At 48.6% G+C, this 17,861-nt stretch overlaps 1 protein-coding gene across 1 annotated transcript in view; it reads left to right on the top strand.

Moving 5' to 3' along the window:
• PIWIL2 (piwi like RNA-mediated gene silencing 2) overlaps positions 1-17,861 on the top strand; it is a 448,551-nt gene that overhangs the window by 195,972 nt on the left and 234,718 nt on the right. Inside the window, 1 exon segment of the mRNA XM_029603804.1 lies at positions 3,773-3,886. Coding sequence (XP_029459664.1) covers positions 3,773-3,886 — 114 coding nt within the window.

The following is a 17,861-nucleotide window of genomic DNA, read 5'->3' as shown; positions in this document are numbered from 1 at the left end:
ATGCTGGGCATGCTCAGTGTGCCAGTCAAAAGTTCTAGAAACTTTGACAGAAAAGTTTTCCGTGATAGGGCTCCGTCCAGTGATGTCACCCATATGTGAGGACTACATCCTGCTGTCCTGGGAGAAAACCTGTTACAGGTAAGCAACTCTGCTTTCCTGGGTTACATCATCTCCCGGTACAGGTTTTGAATGGATTCCATTAAGGTAAAGGTCATCAGAACTGGCCTCAACCTGTGGGACTCAAGGCATTGCAAGGCTTCCTGAGCTTTGCAGACTATTACAGGCAGTTCATACCCAGGTATTCCAGACTAGCAGTGCCCTTACCACCCTTACCAAGAAGGGCACAGATACTAAGCACTGGCCAGAAGAGGCCATTCAGGCCTTCCAACATCTCAAACAGGAATTCTTGCACAAACCTTGCCTACGACATCCACTCCTGTTGAAGCCCTTTGTCGTGAAGTTAGATGCCTCTGCCCTGTCCTCGTTCAGCATAATGACCAAGGGACTCTCTTGCTGCACTCATACTTTTCCAGGAAATTCACATCTGCAGAGAGAAACTATACTATATACTATCTGGGATCAGAAACTCCTGGTGATGAAACTTGTGTTGGAAGAATGGTGCCACCTCCTCAAAAGAACAAGACCCTTGATCACCATATATACTGACTACAAGAACCTGGACTATTTGTCACAGACACAACTGCTCAACCCTCGTCAGGCCTAGGTGGTTGCTGTACTTCAAACATTTTGACTTCGAGCTACACTATCAACCCACAGAGAAGAACCAATGGGCCGTCACCCTTTCACATTCCTTTGAAACTGAAGATGTTCAGGAGCCTCCTCGTCACATTATAGACCCAGCAAGAATAATGGCTGTGACAGCAGTCATCATACGACAAGGGAAAACCTTAGTTCCCAAATGATTCCAGGACAAGGTACTCAAATGGATGCACGATTCCCATCTGGCAAGGCATCCCAGGGTCGCTAGAACCTTGGAATTATTCTTGGGTGGCCTCAGCTGAAGCAAGTCGTGAAACACTATGTGGAATCCTGCCTCACTTGTGCCAAGTATAAGAGTTCTCATGTAACAGTTGTTGCCAGCCCCTAAGGAACTCTGGACCCTACTTGTCTACTGACTTCATCACAGAATATGCCCCCTCTATTGGCCATACCACAATATGGATCATGGTAGATCGCTTCTTAGTTGGCTTACTTCATGCTACTCCCCGGGTTGCCATCCGCACTGGAGCTGGCCCATTTCTTTGTGCAACATATTTCATTTCCCTTATATCCTTTCCGACTGTGGAGTCCAGTTCACAGCTGTGCAAAAAGTTTGGTATCTCACTGGATTTCACATCAGCATATAATGGGCAGATAGAGAGGATCAGCCGGATCCTCGAGCCTCCTGAAATCATATGTCAAGAAATGCCAAGACTGGGCTACTTTCCTCCGTTGGGCAGAATTTTATCATGACAATCATATGGGAAGCTCCACTGGATCATCCCTATTTCAAATAATCTACAGCAGACATCCCAAGGTACCCCTCCCAACCCCTCTCTCCATATTCTTTCCGCCGGCCAATGGCATGAGCTGCGATCTAAGGGAACATTGGTAAAGGACCCATCAGTCTCTCATCAATATGGCTAGTTGCTTTAAGAAGCAGGCCAACAAGAAGAGATGTCCAGTGCCGCAATTCAGGCCGGGAGAACTCGTATGGTTGAGTACCCAAAACCTGAGCCTACAGATACTCTCTACCAAATGCGTACTCAGGCTTATCAGACCATTCCCCATTCTGCAAATTGGAGCTGTGACGTATCAGTTGAAACTTCCACTCTTTGAAAATCCATACTACTTTTCATGTCTCTCTTGAGCCTCTCATACTCTCCTGGCCTTCATGATGACCTCCCAGTCCTATGGAAGTTTTATCTGAGACGCACACTGAATTTAAGATAACAGAAGATTTTGGAGTCCAGGAAACGCTGAAATAAAATAGAATATCCCATCTCCTGGAAAAATGAACCTAAACAACTCATGGGAACCCGCATCTAATCTCCAAGCCCTCCAGCTGGTGAGGGACTTCCATCATCACTTCCCCCGGAAGCCAAAGTCAAGGGGGCTGGGCAGGGGGCTTACAAGTTGGCGTACAGCAATGATGAGCCAATCATAGACTGCCCCAAGACCAACCGACTTACCCCGGAATGCCTGAATGCCACCATGTTCCTGCTCCTCTGAGAGTTCCCTCTAGGTGTGTGTATGCATCTGCACTTATAGGGCCTGTGGTGGAGTTAGTCCCACAGCACTCTCTGACATCACATGCCTGGGCCTAGATAAAGCTCTCCTTGCGCAGCGGTTCCTTGCCTCAGCATGGGTCTCCCCTGCCTTGTCTTATGGTGAACCTGCTTTGCCTTGTCCTCGTTTCGCCCTGTCCAGCCTGCTCCAGTGTAGTCTTAGCTTGACTACCCAGATTGACCATTGCTTTGGACTTGGACCATTCACTTGCCTGCCATTGACCACTGCTTCGGACCCGGATTATGCTTTGCTCGCTGCCTGCCATGACCCTCATCCTGTCCATGGTGATTCTCTGACTGCTACCTGCTCCGACCTCAACTTTGCTGCAGGTACTCTTTGTCTCTGCCCCAGACACTCTCTCTGTTTTGCCCTGTGGGACCATCATCTAAAGCCTCCCGGCCTATGGAACCCAAGGGTTCAACCTGCGGGGAATGGGACTGGTACATTTCAAGCCCTTGCTCTTTCCCAGCCCAGGGCATGTCTGCCAGTTCTCAGCGTGGGCCTAGTGGGTTCACCCACTGGGCTGTGCCAACCGTATCATGGCACAAGAGTCCACATTCATTACACCAATGAAGAGGACTCTCTTTTGTCTATATTGCTTTACTTTTCAGAGTCCATTTGTGGCTCTCTTGGCTATTAGAGGTAACGCTGCAGGATGAGAGATTGTGACTTAATCTGACTCTCTTTTTTTTTTTTTTTTTTTTTTAAATCTTTAAATCTTAGAGCACTAATATTTAAAAATTGTGTTTGTTTGGGCCTAGAAGCATGTAGGGCTAAACACAAGGAGGGTTCCGTTTTCATTAGAGCCCGTTCTCCTTGGGCAGTGTCATGAAGCTTCCTGCACACCATCTCAAAGCGCATCAGGACTGGCAAGTGGGTGTTGGCTAATGTATGGTAGATGGGTGATGACAGCTGTGTAGTCCCTGTCGTCCCCCCACCCCCCCACCCCCCGCCGCCTCAGGTAACACATAGTGTCAGTTCATCCCTTGAGGTAGAAATAGAAAGGGAATTTTTTTTTTTGTTTCTTTGTCAGTTCCTGTTCTGTTAGTTCTCCTATCAGTCTGGACAAAGTTCCATTCTGTTTCTGGTAAAATTGTATTAGTCTATAACAAGTTTTCCATAGGCTTGTTAATAATTTTCTGCTAGTGTTTTTTTCAGTGTATTCTGTTATGCCATAGAAATATCTCATTCATGGAGAAAGGGAGAGGACGCCAAGGCCATAAGGTGGTGCTGCTATCATCCTGGGAAGGGCCTGCATGTCATATATGTATAGCATTGGTCTCAGGAAGGGCACGGATATTGCATGCATATCACACTGGTCTCAGGAAGGATGAGAATTGTATGTGTGTTGCATTGGTCTTGAGGCAGGGCCTGCACATTGCATGGGTGTTGCATTGTATACTAGGAAATCACTCGTTTAAGCAAGCATTATATAGTGAACTTGCTATACACAAGATGTTTCTTGACACTTGTTTGTTTTCAGGTTGCAGGTGTGGCCAGGCTATGCTGCCAGTATCCGAAGGACAGATGGAGGACTCTTTCTTCTGACAGATGTCTCCCACAAGATTATCCGGAATGATTCCATATTGGATATAATGTGATTATTTGGAAATAGATCTGTGGGTGGGAGGAATCAAGCAGGGGTTGAAATGATCAGTTTGGAAGATAGGTTGTGATATGGGGAGTAGATTAGTAGAAGACGATGACAGGGGCAAGCCTGGTTTTGGGGTTTGGAATTAAGGATAAGACGAGGATGGGAACAGGGCTATTTTGGGGTGGGGTAAGGAAGGAGTATGAGGCAGGTTTGGATGGATTTTAGATTTAATTACTTGACTATCCAAATCTGAGTTTAAGGCAAGTTAGTCAGCTACGGGTAAGTAGTTCCCTCCTCTCAAGAAGAGCTTACAATCTAGGTTTCTGCTTGAAGCAGTGGAGGATGAAGTGACTTGCCCAAGGTTGTAAGGAGCATCATTGAGAGAAACTGGATTTGAACCCTGGCTTCCCTGGTTCATAGCTTGCATCTCTAGCTACTATTCTTTTCCTCCACTCCATTGGGAGACGATCAACTACAGTTCTCATTTCCATGCCAGTTTTGGAAGACCTTATGGAGTGGAGGAGCAGCCTAGTGAGTAGAGCAGTGGGACTTGAACCAGGAGACCAGGGTTCAAGTCCCACTGTCACTGCTTGTGACCTTGGGCAAGTCACTTTACCCTCCATTGCCTCAGGTTCCGTTGCCTCAGGTACAAACTTAGATTGTAAGCCCTCTGGGGCTGAAAAAAGTGCAAAAAGTGGAATATAAATCTAAATAAATTAAAAATTAAATTGTTGAATAACACAGTAACAGCAAAATACTGTGATGCAGAACTAATTCTCCTAGGACAAGCAGGATGGTAGTGCTCTCACACATGGGTGACATTATCAGATGGAGCCTGGCACAGAACTTTGATTTCAAAGATTCTAGAGCTTTCAGCATGCCCTACTGAGCATGTGCAGCTGTAGTCATCAACCTGCCCCCTAGGCAGAGTCCCTCAGATGCTTCTTTTCCCCGTTGCTGTCATTTTGTGGTTGTGGAGCTCGTGCTCTTTTCTTTTCTTTTTTAATTAGAAAATGTTTTCCATGGTGCCTTTGATGCACTCGATGGCACGGTGCCTTTGATGCACTCGATGGCACGGTGCCTTTGATGCACTCGATGGCACGGTGCCTTTGATGCACTCATTGACTCAGTGTCCTTGATGCCTCGGTGCCCTCGCACTCGGTGCTGTGGTGACCGTGGTACCATCGATGCTGCTGTGCTCTCGATGCCTGTGATGCTCTTAATGCCTGCGGGGCCCTCAATGCCATTGACTCCCTTGATCCATCAAGGTGTGTGCATGACCACCCTAGGGACTGGTGAGGTCAAAGCGGTGGCAAGCCCTCGATTCTGTCGATCTCACTAGGTCATCAAGGTGCTTGACCTCGGTGCCAGCATGACCTCAATGCCATCGCGAAGCAGTGTTACCCAATACATTGACGCCCTCGAAGCCTTCAAGGTGTGGGGCCACCAATGCCTCTCATTACCGCCTCGACTATGTCGAACCCCACTGACCAGGCACTGGATTCTCCATTGAGCGCCCTTATCGCCACTGTGGCCGTTGACCACCGGGACTCTCTGAAGCCCCCGTAGCCCTTGGGGGACAGGGGTTCTTGGTCTCTTACAGATTGAGTGCAGGGGTCACCATCTACTCCAGGCAGCCTGGTGCATCTGTACACAGTGGCCCAGTGCCCTCAGGGCTCCTGGGTGGTGTCCAATACAGAGCACTGGGAAGCACAGAACTGCCCCTTCAGCCAACGATCCCAGCATTGTGGGCCCCGCCAAGATGCGCACACCATCAATATTAAAGGGCACTAGCGAGGCTCTCGTCAGCTGTAATGCTTGCATGGCCATCGAACTTGCAGCATCGATGCTACCGGACAAATCGGTGAGCCGAGAGAAATTGCTGTCGGCATGAGCAATTTTCGGTTCCTTTTGATATTGATGACCTGTCAGGGTGTCTTCTGGGCCTCTCCCTGCAGACACCCATGGCTTCTTTGGTCCATACCTTCAGGCAATCAAAGTCTGTGGGCACCTGTGGCACTGTTTACCAGCAAACTGCTTATAGATCACAGGACTTGTCTGCAGTCCTCCTTAAGCACCTGCCCTCGCCAGGAACTTTACTGCATTCGTTCCCTGTGGGTCTCGCAGGAGAGACAGTTCTGCCGTAGTTTCGATGGTCCATCTCCTGGAGTGTTCTCCGGTACTGAAGGAGGCAACGCCAGAGGCTGCCACCCTCCACCATGTGGTACCCAGAGCACCAGTGGTGCTGGGACGCCATCTTCACACTGTCCTCTTTACTCCACTGGAATTATTGTGGTGTTGATGCGCAGCCTGCGCCGTTGGAACAGATTAAGCATCTGTTCTTGAACATATCCAGACCACTCCAGAGAAGTGGGTTGTGTATCCCTACCAGCAGGTGGAGTCAGAGAGCAAAACTTTGGGCACTGCTATATATACGAGAGTGCCACCTGCAGTCCCTCAGTATTTCTCTGACTCCAGCAGGTGGTAGAGGTGCTCTCCTGCAGTCGGTTATTTTTTCAGTGTGGTTAGAAATTTTGTTTTTTTTCTTTTTCCTTCTCGTTTGCTTCCTGATGTGTTAGGCACCTGTGTGGGCCATCCCTCAGTGGAAGCCGGGCGTCCAGGGGATTGGACACCCCTGACTGCGCTTCGCCCACTCCGACTCGGGGAGTACAGACCAGGGGCTCCTGGTCTACCTACCCCCGAAGCTGCTCCCTTGACCCCCTGTTTGGGCTGACTCCATCGGTTAGTTAAGTAAAGATAGTTAGTTTAAAAAAAACAACAAAAAAACACAGATTTCCTTCAGTGCTATTGGCGTCTTTCAACTGAAGTAAGGAGTCGGCACCAGGGGGGACTGCTGTCCAGAGGCTGTTTCGGGGAGCGTGTGAGCGTCGGAGCTTCTCTTTCCTTCCGCTCCCGGGGTCCCGGGTTGCTTTGGAAGAGAGTGAGTAAGTGCGCAGGATTTGGGCCGCGTTTTCAGCACCCGTTGGGCTGAACAGCGTGGTTACTGCGTCGCAGGCCTTGTTTTTATTTTTTTCCCGCTCCGCCTGGCAGCGAGCGTGGCTGACTGCCTGAGGTCTCACTTCTCCTCACACTTTTTCTCACCGCGTGGCTGCGCGGCTCGGCATGGCGCCGCGCTCCAAATCGGCGGCCTGCCATGCGTATGGTGTGTGCGGGCAGGCATTAGACTCAGATTCTTTTTGCCCTGACCATGCCTCAGGATTAGAAGGCTCGTCGGGGTCAGCCCCTCCCCAGCGAGGGGGGGGGGGGTGACTCACATCTCGGATCGTGGGAGGAGGATTCCCCTCCCGTTTTGGCCCTCATGGGAGAGGCTCCAGTTTTGGGGGCTGGGGAACCAGCACCTCAGGACCCCCCGGATTGGGGGGCGGACCCAGAGAGTTTTCCCCGGAGTTTATCTTATTGATGCATCAGGCCTTTTTAGCACGGAGGCAAGCCTCACTTAAAGACTCGGGCAGGTGGGGGACCCCGCCGAACCTCTCCTGAAGCAGGGTCGGTCCGTAGCTGCTCAGCACTGGCTGGTTGACCGTCCTCGGCCGAGGGATGATGGTCTCCTGGGCCCTCAAGATCCAGGTCTGGGGTCAGGACCAGCGCCGGCTCCGGGTGCGGATCCAGACTAGAATCCTGATTTGGTGGACACGGACATGGGCGATCCTGATGGGGACGACCCCCCTCCGGCAGAGGGAGATGATCACAGTGTTGTCTGCCTGTTTAAGCGAGATGAGCTACGTCTGCTTATTCCCCAGATCTGGGCCTTAAGATTTCTCAGGAGGAATCCAAAAGTGAAGGGGTTAATCCGGTCCTCGATGGGATATGGGGACCAACAACTTCTTTCCCTCTGCCTAAGAAGGTCCGCAAGCTAGTGACCCGCGAGTGGGATGCTCCGGATGCGGGTTTAAAGGTGGGTAGGGCTATGGGAAAGCTCTATCCGCTGTCGTCGGATGTTCTGGATCTGCTGAAGATTCCGAAGGTGGACGCAGCCGTCTCTGCGGTCACGAAGAAGACCACAATACCTGTAGCTGGATCTGCCGCTTTAAAAGACATGCAAGACTGCAAGCTGGAGATCCAGTTGAAGCAAGTCTTTGAGGGTGGCCACTTTGAGCCTCCGAGTGGCAGTCTGCTCTAGTCTTACGCAGAGGGCGTGTCTGTGCTGGGTCCAGGAGGTTGGTGGCAATGTTGGGGACACCGGCGGTGGTGCGCTGCAGGTCACCCGTTTGAAAGCGGGCATTGCGTATGGAGCAGATGCGCTCTACGATCTCGTTCGGACCTCGGCTCTGTCCATGGTGTCTGTGGTGGCAGCTCGTCGTCTTCTCTGGTTGTGGAATTGGGCAGCGGACTTGTCCTCAAAATCCCAACTTTGTAACCTTCCCTTCAAGAGCAAGCTTCTCTTAGGGGAGAAGTTGGATCAGCTAGTCAAGCTGCTCGGGGAATCCAAGGGCAACAGGTTGCCAGAGGATAAGAGAAGTTCTAAGAAAGTTTTTCCCCCTCGAGCTCGTTGGCAGCTATTCCGCTTCATCTGGTACTAAGCAAGCGCCGGGACGCCAGCAGTCCTTTTGCGGCGGTCGCCGCTCCGGTAGGGACTCTGGTCACCTCGGGGCGGGAAGCAGTAAACCCGCCCAATGAAGCCATGAGCACCTATTCCATCGTCGAAGCTGTCTGAGGCAGATTATCCAGCTTTTACACGGAATGGGCAAGAATTACCTCGGACCGCTTGGTCTTGGAGGTGATCAGAGACTGTTACGCGCTGGAGTTCTCGCGTCCGGTTTGAGAGGTGTTCGTGGAGTCCCGCGTGGTCTCTCACAGCAAATGCGTGGCGGTACAGGAGACTCTGCAATGGCTGCTTGAGCTCAGAGCCTTTGTCCCGGTTCCGGAAGCACAGCAGAGACGGGAACAGTACTCTATTTACTTCGTGGTTCTCAAAAAGGAGGGCACCTTTCGTCCCATCCTCGATCTGCAGAAGGTCAACCGTTGCCTGCATATCCCTCATTTTCATATGGAAACCCTGTGGACGGTGATGGCGGCTGTACGAAAAGGGGAGTTTCTAGCGTCTCTGGACCTCACGGAGGCGTACCTTCATATTCCAATCCGGCTGGATCACCAGAGGTTCCTGCGCTTCAAGGTCTTGGGTCAGCACTTCCAATTTCTTTCACCAAGGTGATGGTGGTGGTAGCAGCCTTCCTTTGCAAGGATGGGATTTTAGTCCATCCTTACCTGGACGACTGGTTGATTCACACCAAGTCTCGGGAGAATTGCGAGAGGTCAATACACACGGTGATGGTCACCTTGCAGTCGCTCGGGTGGGTCATCAAACTGCAGAAAAGTCACCTGGTACCCACCCAGGAGCTGGTTTACTTGGGAGCACAATTTGATACCTTGCGAGGCAAAGTGTTTCTTGCGGAGGACCATCTGATAAAGTTACAAGACCAGATCCACGCTCTGCTGCGGAGGAAGAATCCCACAGTATGGCATCATCTGCAGGTCCTGGGCTCCATGGCTTCCACCTTGGAGTTGGTTCCCTGGGCGTTCGCTCACTTATGACCGTTACAATGTGCGCTTTTGTCACTCTGGAGTCCAGTGTCTGAACAGTTCCACTTTCCAATGCCACTGCTTCCCGAGTGCCTTTGGCTCTCAGAGCTCATTCCACCAGGGCCCAGGCTACTTCCTGGGTCGAGTGTCAACTCCTGTCTCCTCAGGAGATCTGTAGGGCGGCAGTGTGGTCTTCCTTACACAATTTTCACTAAACATTATCGATTGGACGTTCAGGCTTCTGATGAATCGTCCTTTGGTGAGAGTGTACTACGTCTTTTGGGTTCCCGCCCAGTGTAGGATGGCTTGGGTACATCCCACGTCTCTGGACTGATCTGGGTATGTTCAGGAAATAAAAATTGGTTCTTACCTGCTAATTTTCATTCCTGAAATACCACAGATCAGTCCAGAGGCCCACCCCTTTCTTCAGATATCGAAAGACTGCCTTTGCTTGAGATTTGCTGTAATTTGTTATGGAGCTCCGTGTTGGCAGAATTTATCGATGGAGCAGTTTCTTCATGTTCGTTATGATTATTTTTGGTTTATGACGGCGAAGAGGTTGTCAATTAGTTTGGGTTTCAACCTCTTTCCGCTAGTTAGTTCTGTTAGCGTGGGCTTGGGTACAGGCCAATACTGAGGAACTGCAGGTGGCACTCTCATATATATAGCAGTGCCCAAAGTTTTGCTCTCTGACTCCACCTGCTGGTAGGGTTACACAACCCACTTCTCTGGACTGATCTGTGGTATTACAGGAACGAAAGTTAGCAGGTAAGAACCAATTTTCATTTCCAAGGGCCTCAGTCACTGCCAGGTGGCACAATCTCCCTGGCTGTGCAGTCCTCAATCTTTCACAAATATAGGAAACATCACATAACTGTATATTGAGTTTTACAACAGACTCTAATATAATACTTCACCAACAAATCTCATATGATTATTTGTCATACAATCCAAACACCACAAACTACCTCTCAACAAAACCACCATAGACTCGCCACAAACAAACACACCTGATCTAAATGCCAGTTATACCATAGATCGGGTGTGTTTGTTTGTAGCGAGTGTATGGTGGTTTTGTTGAGAGGTAGTTTAGATTGCGTGGGACATAAATTGCTCCAGATAGACCAGTATTTTGACAACGTTTTCCAGGTACGTTGCGAGGTTGGAGTTACATCTGCTGTGTGGAGAGATGGGTTGTGTGATTGTCGTGACAGGTTTACGTTGGTCACGTGAATAGGTGGGTTGGTAGGTTATCTGCGTAGGACGCTGATTTAAGGGTTAGGGAAGAGGCCTCGGGTATTGCCGAAACTAACTGTGTAATATGCTCCGTGGTGAGCTGGAATGAAGAACTTGGTGAGTGGTGATTTACTATTGAAGGTAAGAGATATGATCGATTGGTTATGGAGGCTATAGAGATCTGTAAATTCAGTTAAGTTTGTAGTGGTGTACATGTGTGCCTTTGTTTTTTGAATAGGCACACGAGAAGCTGGCAGTAAACGGCCGTGTGAAACTTGCTAATTGAGAGTCGTGGAGATTATGTGGAAGAGACTGTGAGATGTTTCAATTGAGGATAAGATTTATAAGTAAGATGGGTAATATGATTAGGATGATGGAAATGGTGTTACAAACAATATAAAGTGATTATTATATGTCATTGTAGGGTTCCCGTAATGTAGTGGTGGTGGACATGAACAGGTATTAACAACGTTGGAATAAGTAAGTCCAATAGTAGTGGGGTTGAGGGAGAAATACTAAAACACTGTTGGTTTTTGTGTTTTTTAATGGTGTCTTTTTTTGTTTATTGAGGTATTGTTGGGATGTTGGAGAAGTCAGTTCAGAGATGAATTCAGAGATTAAATTATCCCCCGAGGAAGCATATGTGAAACAAGGAACCTTGTAGGGAGTGATGTTAAAGGGTTCTAGCAAGTCTGAAGGAGTGATAAAATATCTAGTGAGAAGATAATTTTGGTATTAACTCATCTGAATTATGAAGACTTGAATGAAATCTGGGCAAGTCAAAAGATATAGGAATAGATAATAGAACTGATTCTCCTGTAATAAACAATGTGGGTTATGGGATTTTTAATTGGGGGAGTGAGTGAATGTGATGGATGAGTGGGGTACGTTTTATTAAAATGTATTTGGGTAACACTGGCATGTCCATGTTGTGAAAAATTGTGATAAAATTCTTGTGAAAATATGATGTGATGTAAATGATATATGTGAAAACATTTTCTATTTTTGATAATGTTGGAATCTAATTAATAAAGTATGACAAATAATCATATGAGATTTGTTGGTGAAGTATTATAATAGTCTGTTGTAAAACTCAATATACAGTTATGTGATGTTCCCTCTATTTGTGAAAGATTATTGATACTGGGGAACTGAATACCTCTCTGTGCAGTTCTGCCATCTTTCGGCTTGGTCTCAGCCTCTACGTCAGTCCATACCACATAGTGCTGAGGAACACTGGTGGGGAAAGTGTCATTACACATTCTGTGTTTGGTTATGGGGCGGTGTGTAGCCACCTACTCAGGCACATGGTTCTCGGTCCTTACTGGGTGTGGGATTTCTCCCACAAACTCAGCGCTCAGGATCATGGTTGTGCCACCATCCGTGGATGGGTTTTCGCAGCAGAGGGCTTCCAATTGCACTCTATCAACTGGGCGTTAGTGTGTGTGTGTGTGTGTGAGAATTGTTCCCTCCAGGCGGTCACAACAGGTTGTATTCTGCAGCCACAAGGCTGGCCTAGGACTGCACTACTGGTCGGATTCTCAGATGATTGGACGTTGCGAGAGTGACTCCAGCATCCTCTCCTTTTTCAGCAGAGGCATAGGTCTTTGCCTTCTACCATTTCTTGTGGAACAGTCTCTGGGGCTCTGTCCCTGATAAATGTTTTTTCTCTGATCCAGAGCCCCAAGCCTCTGAATCGGTGCATCTTCTTGGAGGACAGGGCGGGGAGTGGCATCGGCGGATGTTGGACCGTCTTCAGCTGGGGCCCCTCTGCGGATTGCAATGGTGACTGCCCATATCTGAGGCTGGCTGCCTATGATGGTTGGTTGCATCTGTGCCTCAGCGATCAGTCATTGTGCCTCAACTCTCCTTTGGGGGTTTGCTAGGCCCTGATCCCGCTGCTTCCCTCTCCCATATGGAAGGGGACACTCGACTAGGTTCCAGGGTAACCCTTTCGGGTTCCCCTCTCGATGCCTGCCTATGCACCCCTTCGAGGGGTGTTCTTTTTCCGTTCCTGGACAAGGATGGCACTGCTCTGACTGGCACCAGCCCCAAGAATAGTCAAGAATACCACACTCTCTTGGGCACTGTAAGACGCAGGAGGTCTATCCATGAAGGAGGCGTCCAGTGTTGCTCCCTGATGACCCTCCAGGTTTTCCCCTGTTCTGGAGTCACTTTGAAATCTGCTGGACTCTGTGAGTATCCTCCTTAAGGATCGTTATAGTCAGTCATTCTTCCATGTCTAACTCTCCTGTGTGAGGAGAGTTTCAGTCCATCAGCTGGGCAATTTTGCCTTTCACCCTATTGCCATGGGCATGGCTGAGGGAGTTGGAGGACAAGTACCCTGCAACAGAGGCACTGCCCTTAGCTCACAGTAGTGTGCAAAATTTTTTTCCCTTTTTCGGGATCACCCCGTCTGAGGATTCCTGGGTCATGCAATGTGGTCCATTGCTGGGCCACATGCTCCCTCAAGAGGGGAAGTTTCTGGGAGGAAGTGACATCACTTCCCATGCCGGCTGCTTTCTAGTGGTGCTCTCTGCCCCCGGAGCGCTTTTGGATAAAAAAAAAAACAGCTCTTACCCACGTGAATCGCAGCGTTTTTTCGCAATTCCGACAGCAGACAGCAGCGGGAACATGGCGAGCAAATAAAAGTCGGTGGACTTTAAAAAGTTTTCGTATACCAAAGGAGGGGATGCTCCGGACCCTCCGGACTCCAAAATGGCGGCCACTGCCGAGTCGGAGGACTCGGGGAGTGAAGGGGTTGATCCGGGATTGCTGGATGCTGAGCTGCCACTTTGTGCAGAGATGCGCTCCTGGTTTATGGAACTCCAGCGAGATATTAAATCTTTTAAAACTGAAATAGCAGAGACTTTGCAAGAAATGAGGGAGGACCATGTAGTGTTGGGCCGCAGGCTTGATGAGGCGGACATCAGGATCGATGAGCACGAGGAGTGTTGGAACCAGCAACAAACGGAGGTCACGGCTGTACAAACAGCCCAGTCAGAAATGGCAGACAAACTTGAAGACCTAGAGAATAGGTCTAGACGGTGCAATATGCGCTTTAAGGGCATCCCTGAAAAAGAGGAATATGTGGACTGTTCACTGATCATTCAGAAGATTTGCCATCTGATTCTTGGGAATACGGAGACTGATACAGGGGGCACCCCTCCCGAGCTGCGGATAGAACGGGCGCCCAGGACACTGGGGCCTAGGATTGGTAATCGGCCACGAGATATTGTGGTATGCTTCCATTCCTTCGCATACAAAGAAAAAATTGCCACTGCAGCAAGGCAACGTCGAGTCTGGATATGGCAAGGGAATGAGATTGCCATCTATGCAGACTTAGCCTCCAGCACCTTACCCAAAAGAATAACTTTTCGACCAATTACTTCTGCACTCTCTACAGCATCCATACATTATAGATGGCTCTTCCCCTTCAGCTTATGGTTCCAGGTGGAAGGGAAATCCTACAAGCTTCACTGCCTGGACGCAGCAGTACAAGCCCTGAAAGAGGTGGGAATAGCGGTGGAATTGCCAGTTCGGAAGGATGCAGCTCCCGCCAGTTTCAAGATGGACGCACCGCGATGGCAACGTGTTAACAAAGGGGGCTGCAGACTTCGCAGGAATGCTAGTGACACTTTGGAGGCTGATACCCTCACCTGAACTGTTCAGCCACCTTGGCTTGACTGTTTCTCATTGCCTGGCCTATGGGCGGCCATTACTTACGTTCTCATCCAAATTGGTTATGCAGATGCGTGGTTAATCATAGTTTCTGTTGAGCTGAAAAATGTTAAACGGGTTCTATTACTTGCTCCTGGGCTGGAGGGATTCGCCTCCCGGCATGGGTTCTTCCTCCCGATATTTCCAGGAAAGAGGGAATCCTTTCTGGGTACAGTTGGGGAGGGGGGGGGGGGTTGGGTGCTTTGCTTCACATTTGGCTGTCTATTACGTTTTAGGGTGCTGCTTTGGAGGTTGTTCTTGTATCGGGTTCACACAATCCTGTGGGGTTACAGGGCCTGTTCTTTTCAGTTACTGGGTGTGAGTCATCTACCTTGGTGCTTACCTTTCGGGATCCTTAGCCCAGGTGTGGCTAGAGTTGGGACTGAGCAGGGAGGAGTGGCTGGCCAGAAATGGTATGTCCACCATTAAATTTATTTCCCTTAATGTTAAGGGTTTAAACTCAGGTTGGAAAAGGTGGCTTTTATATCAGGAGATGGAGCGTTTATCCGCTGATGTGATTTAATTACAAGAAACTCACCTCCGCAAGTGATATGAAGGCCTCCTGCGCTCCACCAAATACCCTAACCAGTTTTGGGCGGCGGCGACTAAAGACTCCAAGTACTCAGGAGTGGGAATTTTAATACATAAAGATGTCCATTTTGAATTGCGGGGCTCATTCCCTGATCCGCAGGGTAGATATCTTCTTCTTAATGTGATTTTGGGTGGGGAATCCTTTGCGCTTTGTACGGTTTATGGTCCTACCTCTCAGAAAGAAGCTTTCTTTACCAGGCTCCATACAGTTTTAGCAGATAATGCGGAGGGAAGTGTCATCCTAGGAGGGGACTTTAACCTGACGCTTAATCCTAGACAAGATAATTCCTCGAGGACTAGCTCTGATTCTACCCTCTCCCGGAAGGCTCTTAAACATATCCTCATACTCACAGCGGGGGTGAATATTTGGCGCTCTTGCTTTCCCTCTTCCCGCAGTTATACTTATTACTCACCCCCTCACAACAGTTACTCTCATTTAGATATGTTTCTGATTGATAAGACTAGACTTAATGCAGTGCGAGCAGTAGATAGTGAATCCATAGTCTGGTCTGATCATGCTCCCATCTGATTTCAATTATGCATAGGCCAGTATGATTCCGGTCAGAGCTTTTGCCGTCTAAATGACTCCCTGTTGGAAGATAGTACCTTCCAGAAGCTGCTGGTTACGGAAATTCAGGACTACATTCGCAATAATGACACAGGAGATGTTAGTGCAGGGACACTATGGGAGTGTCTGAAAAGTGTGTTACGGGGTTCCTTTATTGCCCGGGCGACTTATGTCAAACGGCTTCGGGAGAAGGAGCGCCAGACTTTGATTGCCTTACATAAGTTAGAACAGGCCCATATGCGGGATACAGCGCTCTCTGTTGCGGGGTTCTATTCAGGTGATTAGAGATAAGATCATGGCATTGGACTCCGCACGGATAGCGCATCACCTGGAACTGGCCCAGCAGAGGTTTTTTGAGGGCGGAAATAAAGCTGGGCACCATTTAGCCCACGCTCTCAAACGGAGACAGGCCCAGGCTAACATTTCCAAAATTAAAGATAATACTGGGAGGATCCTTACTGATAATACCTCAATTAGGCAACGATTTCACCAGTTTTATACTTCACTTTATAGCGGTGATCGGGATATACAGGCAGACTCTATCAGGGCTTATCTGTCTCAGATTCCTCTCCCTACTTTGACTGCTGCTCAGAGGCAATTTTTAGTTAAGGACATAACAGCCATAGAACTCCAGGAAGCTATTAAATTTCTCAAACCAGGAAAATCCCCGGGCCTCGATGGGTATACTCCAAGGTTTTATAAACAATTTTCCACGGCTTTAAAGCCCCTTCTTTTGAAATTTTTTAATTCCCTAAGGGCAGGGACTACTTTATCTGCGCAGGCCAATACGGCCGGGATTACGCTACTGGTAAAACCTGGTCGGGACCCCACAGTATGTGGTTTGTACAGACCCATTTCTCTGTTGAATATTGATGTTAAATTATTGGCAAAAATTCTGGCGAACCGTTTGAATTGTTTTATAGCTCAACTGGTGCAGGCCGACCAAGCAGGTTTTATCCCTGCAAGAACTACTGCTGACAATGTCCACAAGATCCTGGACAACATTTGGTTTGCACAAAAACACAAAATCCCGGCTTTGGCTTTGTCAATTGATGCTGAAAAGGCATTTGACATGGTGCACTGGCCTTATCTCTTTCAGACGTTGGAATGTATGGGTTTTGGCACCCCTTATCTTCAATGGTTACGTCAGCTCTATAGTTCTCCCAGGGCCTGCTTGAAGATTAACAGTGGTTATTCTTCCCCATTTGAGGTGGGCAGGGGGACTAGACAGGGTTGCCCGCTATCCCCACTGCTCTTTGCACTATTCCTTGAACCCTTTGCCATTAACATCCGCCGAAACGCTGATATTTCCGGAGTGACAGTTGACAACATTTCCACTAAAATCTCCCTGTATGCCGATGATATTTTATTCACTCTCACCGACCCAGTGAATTCCCTTGATAGTGTGACTGATGAAATGGAGGCCTTTGGCAGGGTGTCTGGCTTCTCGGTAAATTAGGACAAGTCAGAGATTCTTAACATAAATATCCATCCCAGGGCGATCTGTCGACTACAGGAGTTTCCATTCAGATGAGCTAAAAAACAGATTAAATACCTAGGGATTCAGCTCAGTGCCACTTAGGATTTACTTACCATCAATTATATACCTTTATGGAATAAAATACCTAAGGACATGGAAGAATGGAGCCGCTACCATATTTCCTGGCTGGGTAGAATGGCCACATTCAAAATGAATATCTTACCAAAACGTTTATATCTATTTCAGACGCTCCCCATTCTGGTTCCTGCATCGCTACTAAAACAATGGCAAAAGCAGTGTATGACCTTTATCTGGGCGGGAAGGCGGCCCCGGGTAGCTCAAAGGGTACTCACACAACCTAAACTCAGAGGTGGACTCGGTGTGCCGGATCTTACCCGTTATTTCCGAGCCGCCCAGTTTAAAAAATTGGTGGATTTACACTTATCCAGACGACCGAAGCAGTGGGTGCTTATTACTCAGGAACTTATGGGCTCTGTGCCACTTAGTAGTCTTATCTGGCAACCTAGACACACTTGGATAGTAGACCCAGGTTTGGTGCTCCCTCCCTCCACACTTATGCTGCTCCAATTATGGCAGCAACACGGAACTTCTTTAGTGGGCATTAGGGCATATCATACTAGCACCAATATATATACTAATAAAGCATTCTGCCCTGGTTTTGAGAGCTCTGCTTTCTCAGTGTGGAGGAGGAGGGGAATCCAGCATTGAGGGCATGTTTGGGGGTCAAACAGCAATGCGCCCTTTTGCTGATCTTCAGCGAGCTTATGCTTTGCCTGATTCGGTTTTGTACCCATATTTACATTTAACTCATTTTGCCCGGG

This window comes from Rhinatrema bivittatum, chromosome 5 (assembly GCF_901001135.1).
Source record: "Rhinatrema bivittatum chromosome 5, aRhiBiv1.1, whole genome shotgun sequence".
NCBI classification, from domain to species: Eukaryota; Metazoa; Chordata; class Amphibia; order Gymnophiona; family Rhinatrematidae; genus Rhinatrema; species Rhinatrema bivittatum.
The sequence above is the reverse complement of the archived record's forward strand: the minus strand, read 5'-3'. Positions and strand labels throughout refer to the sequence as shown.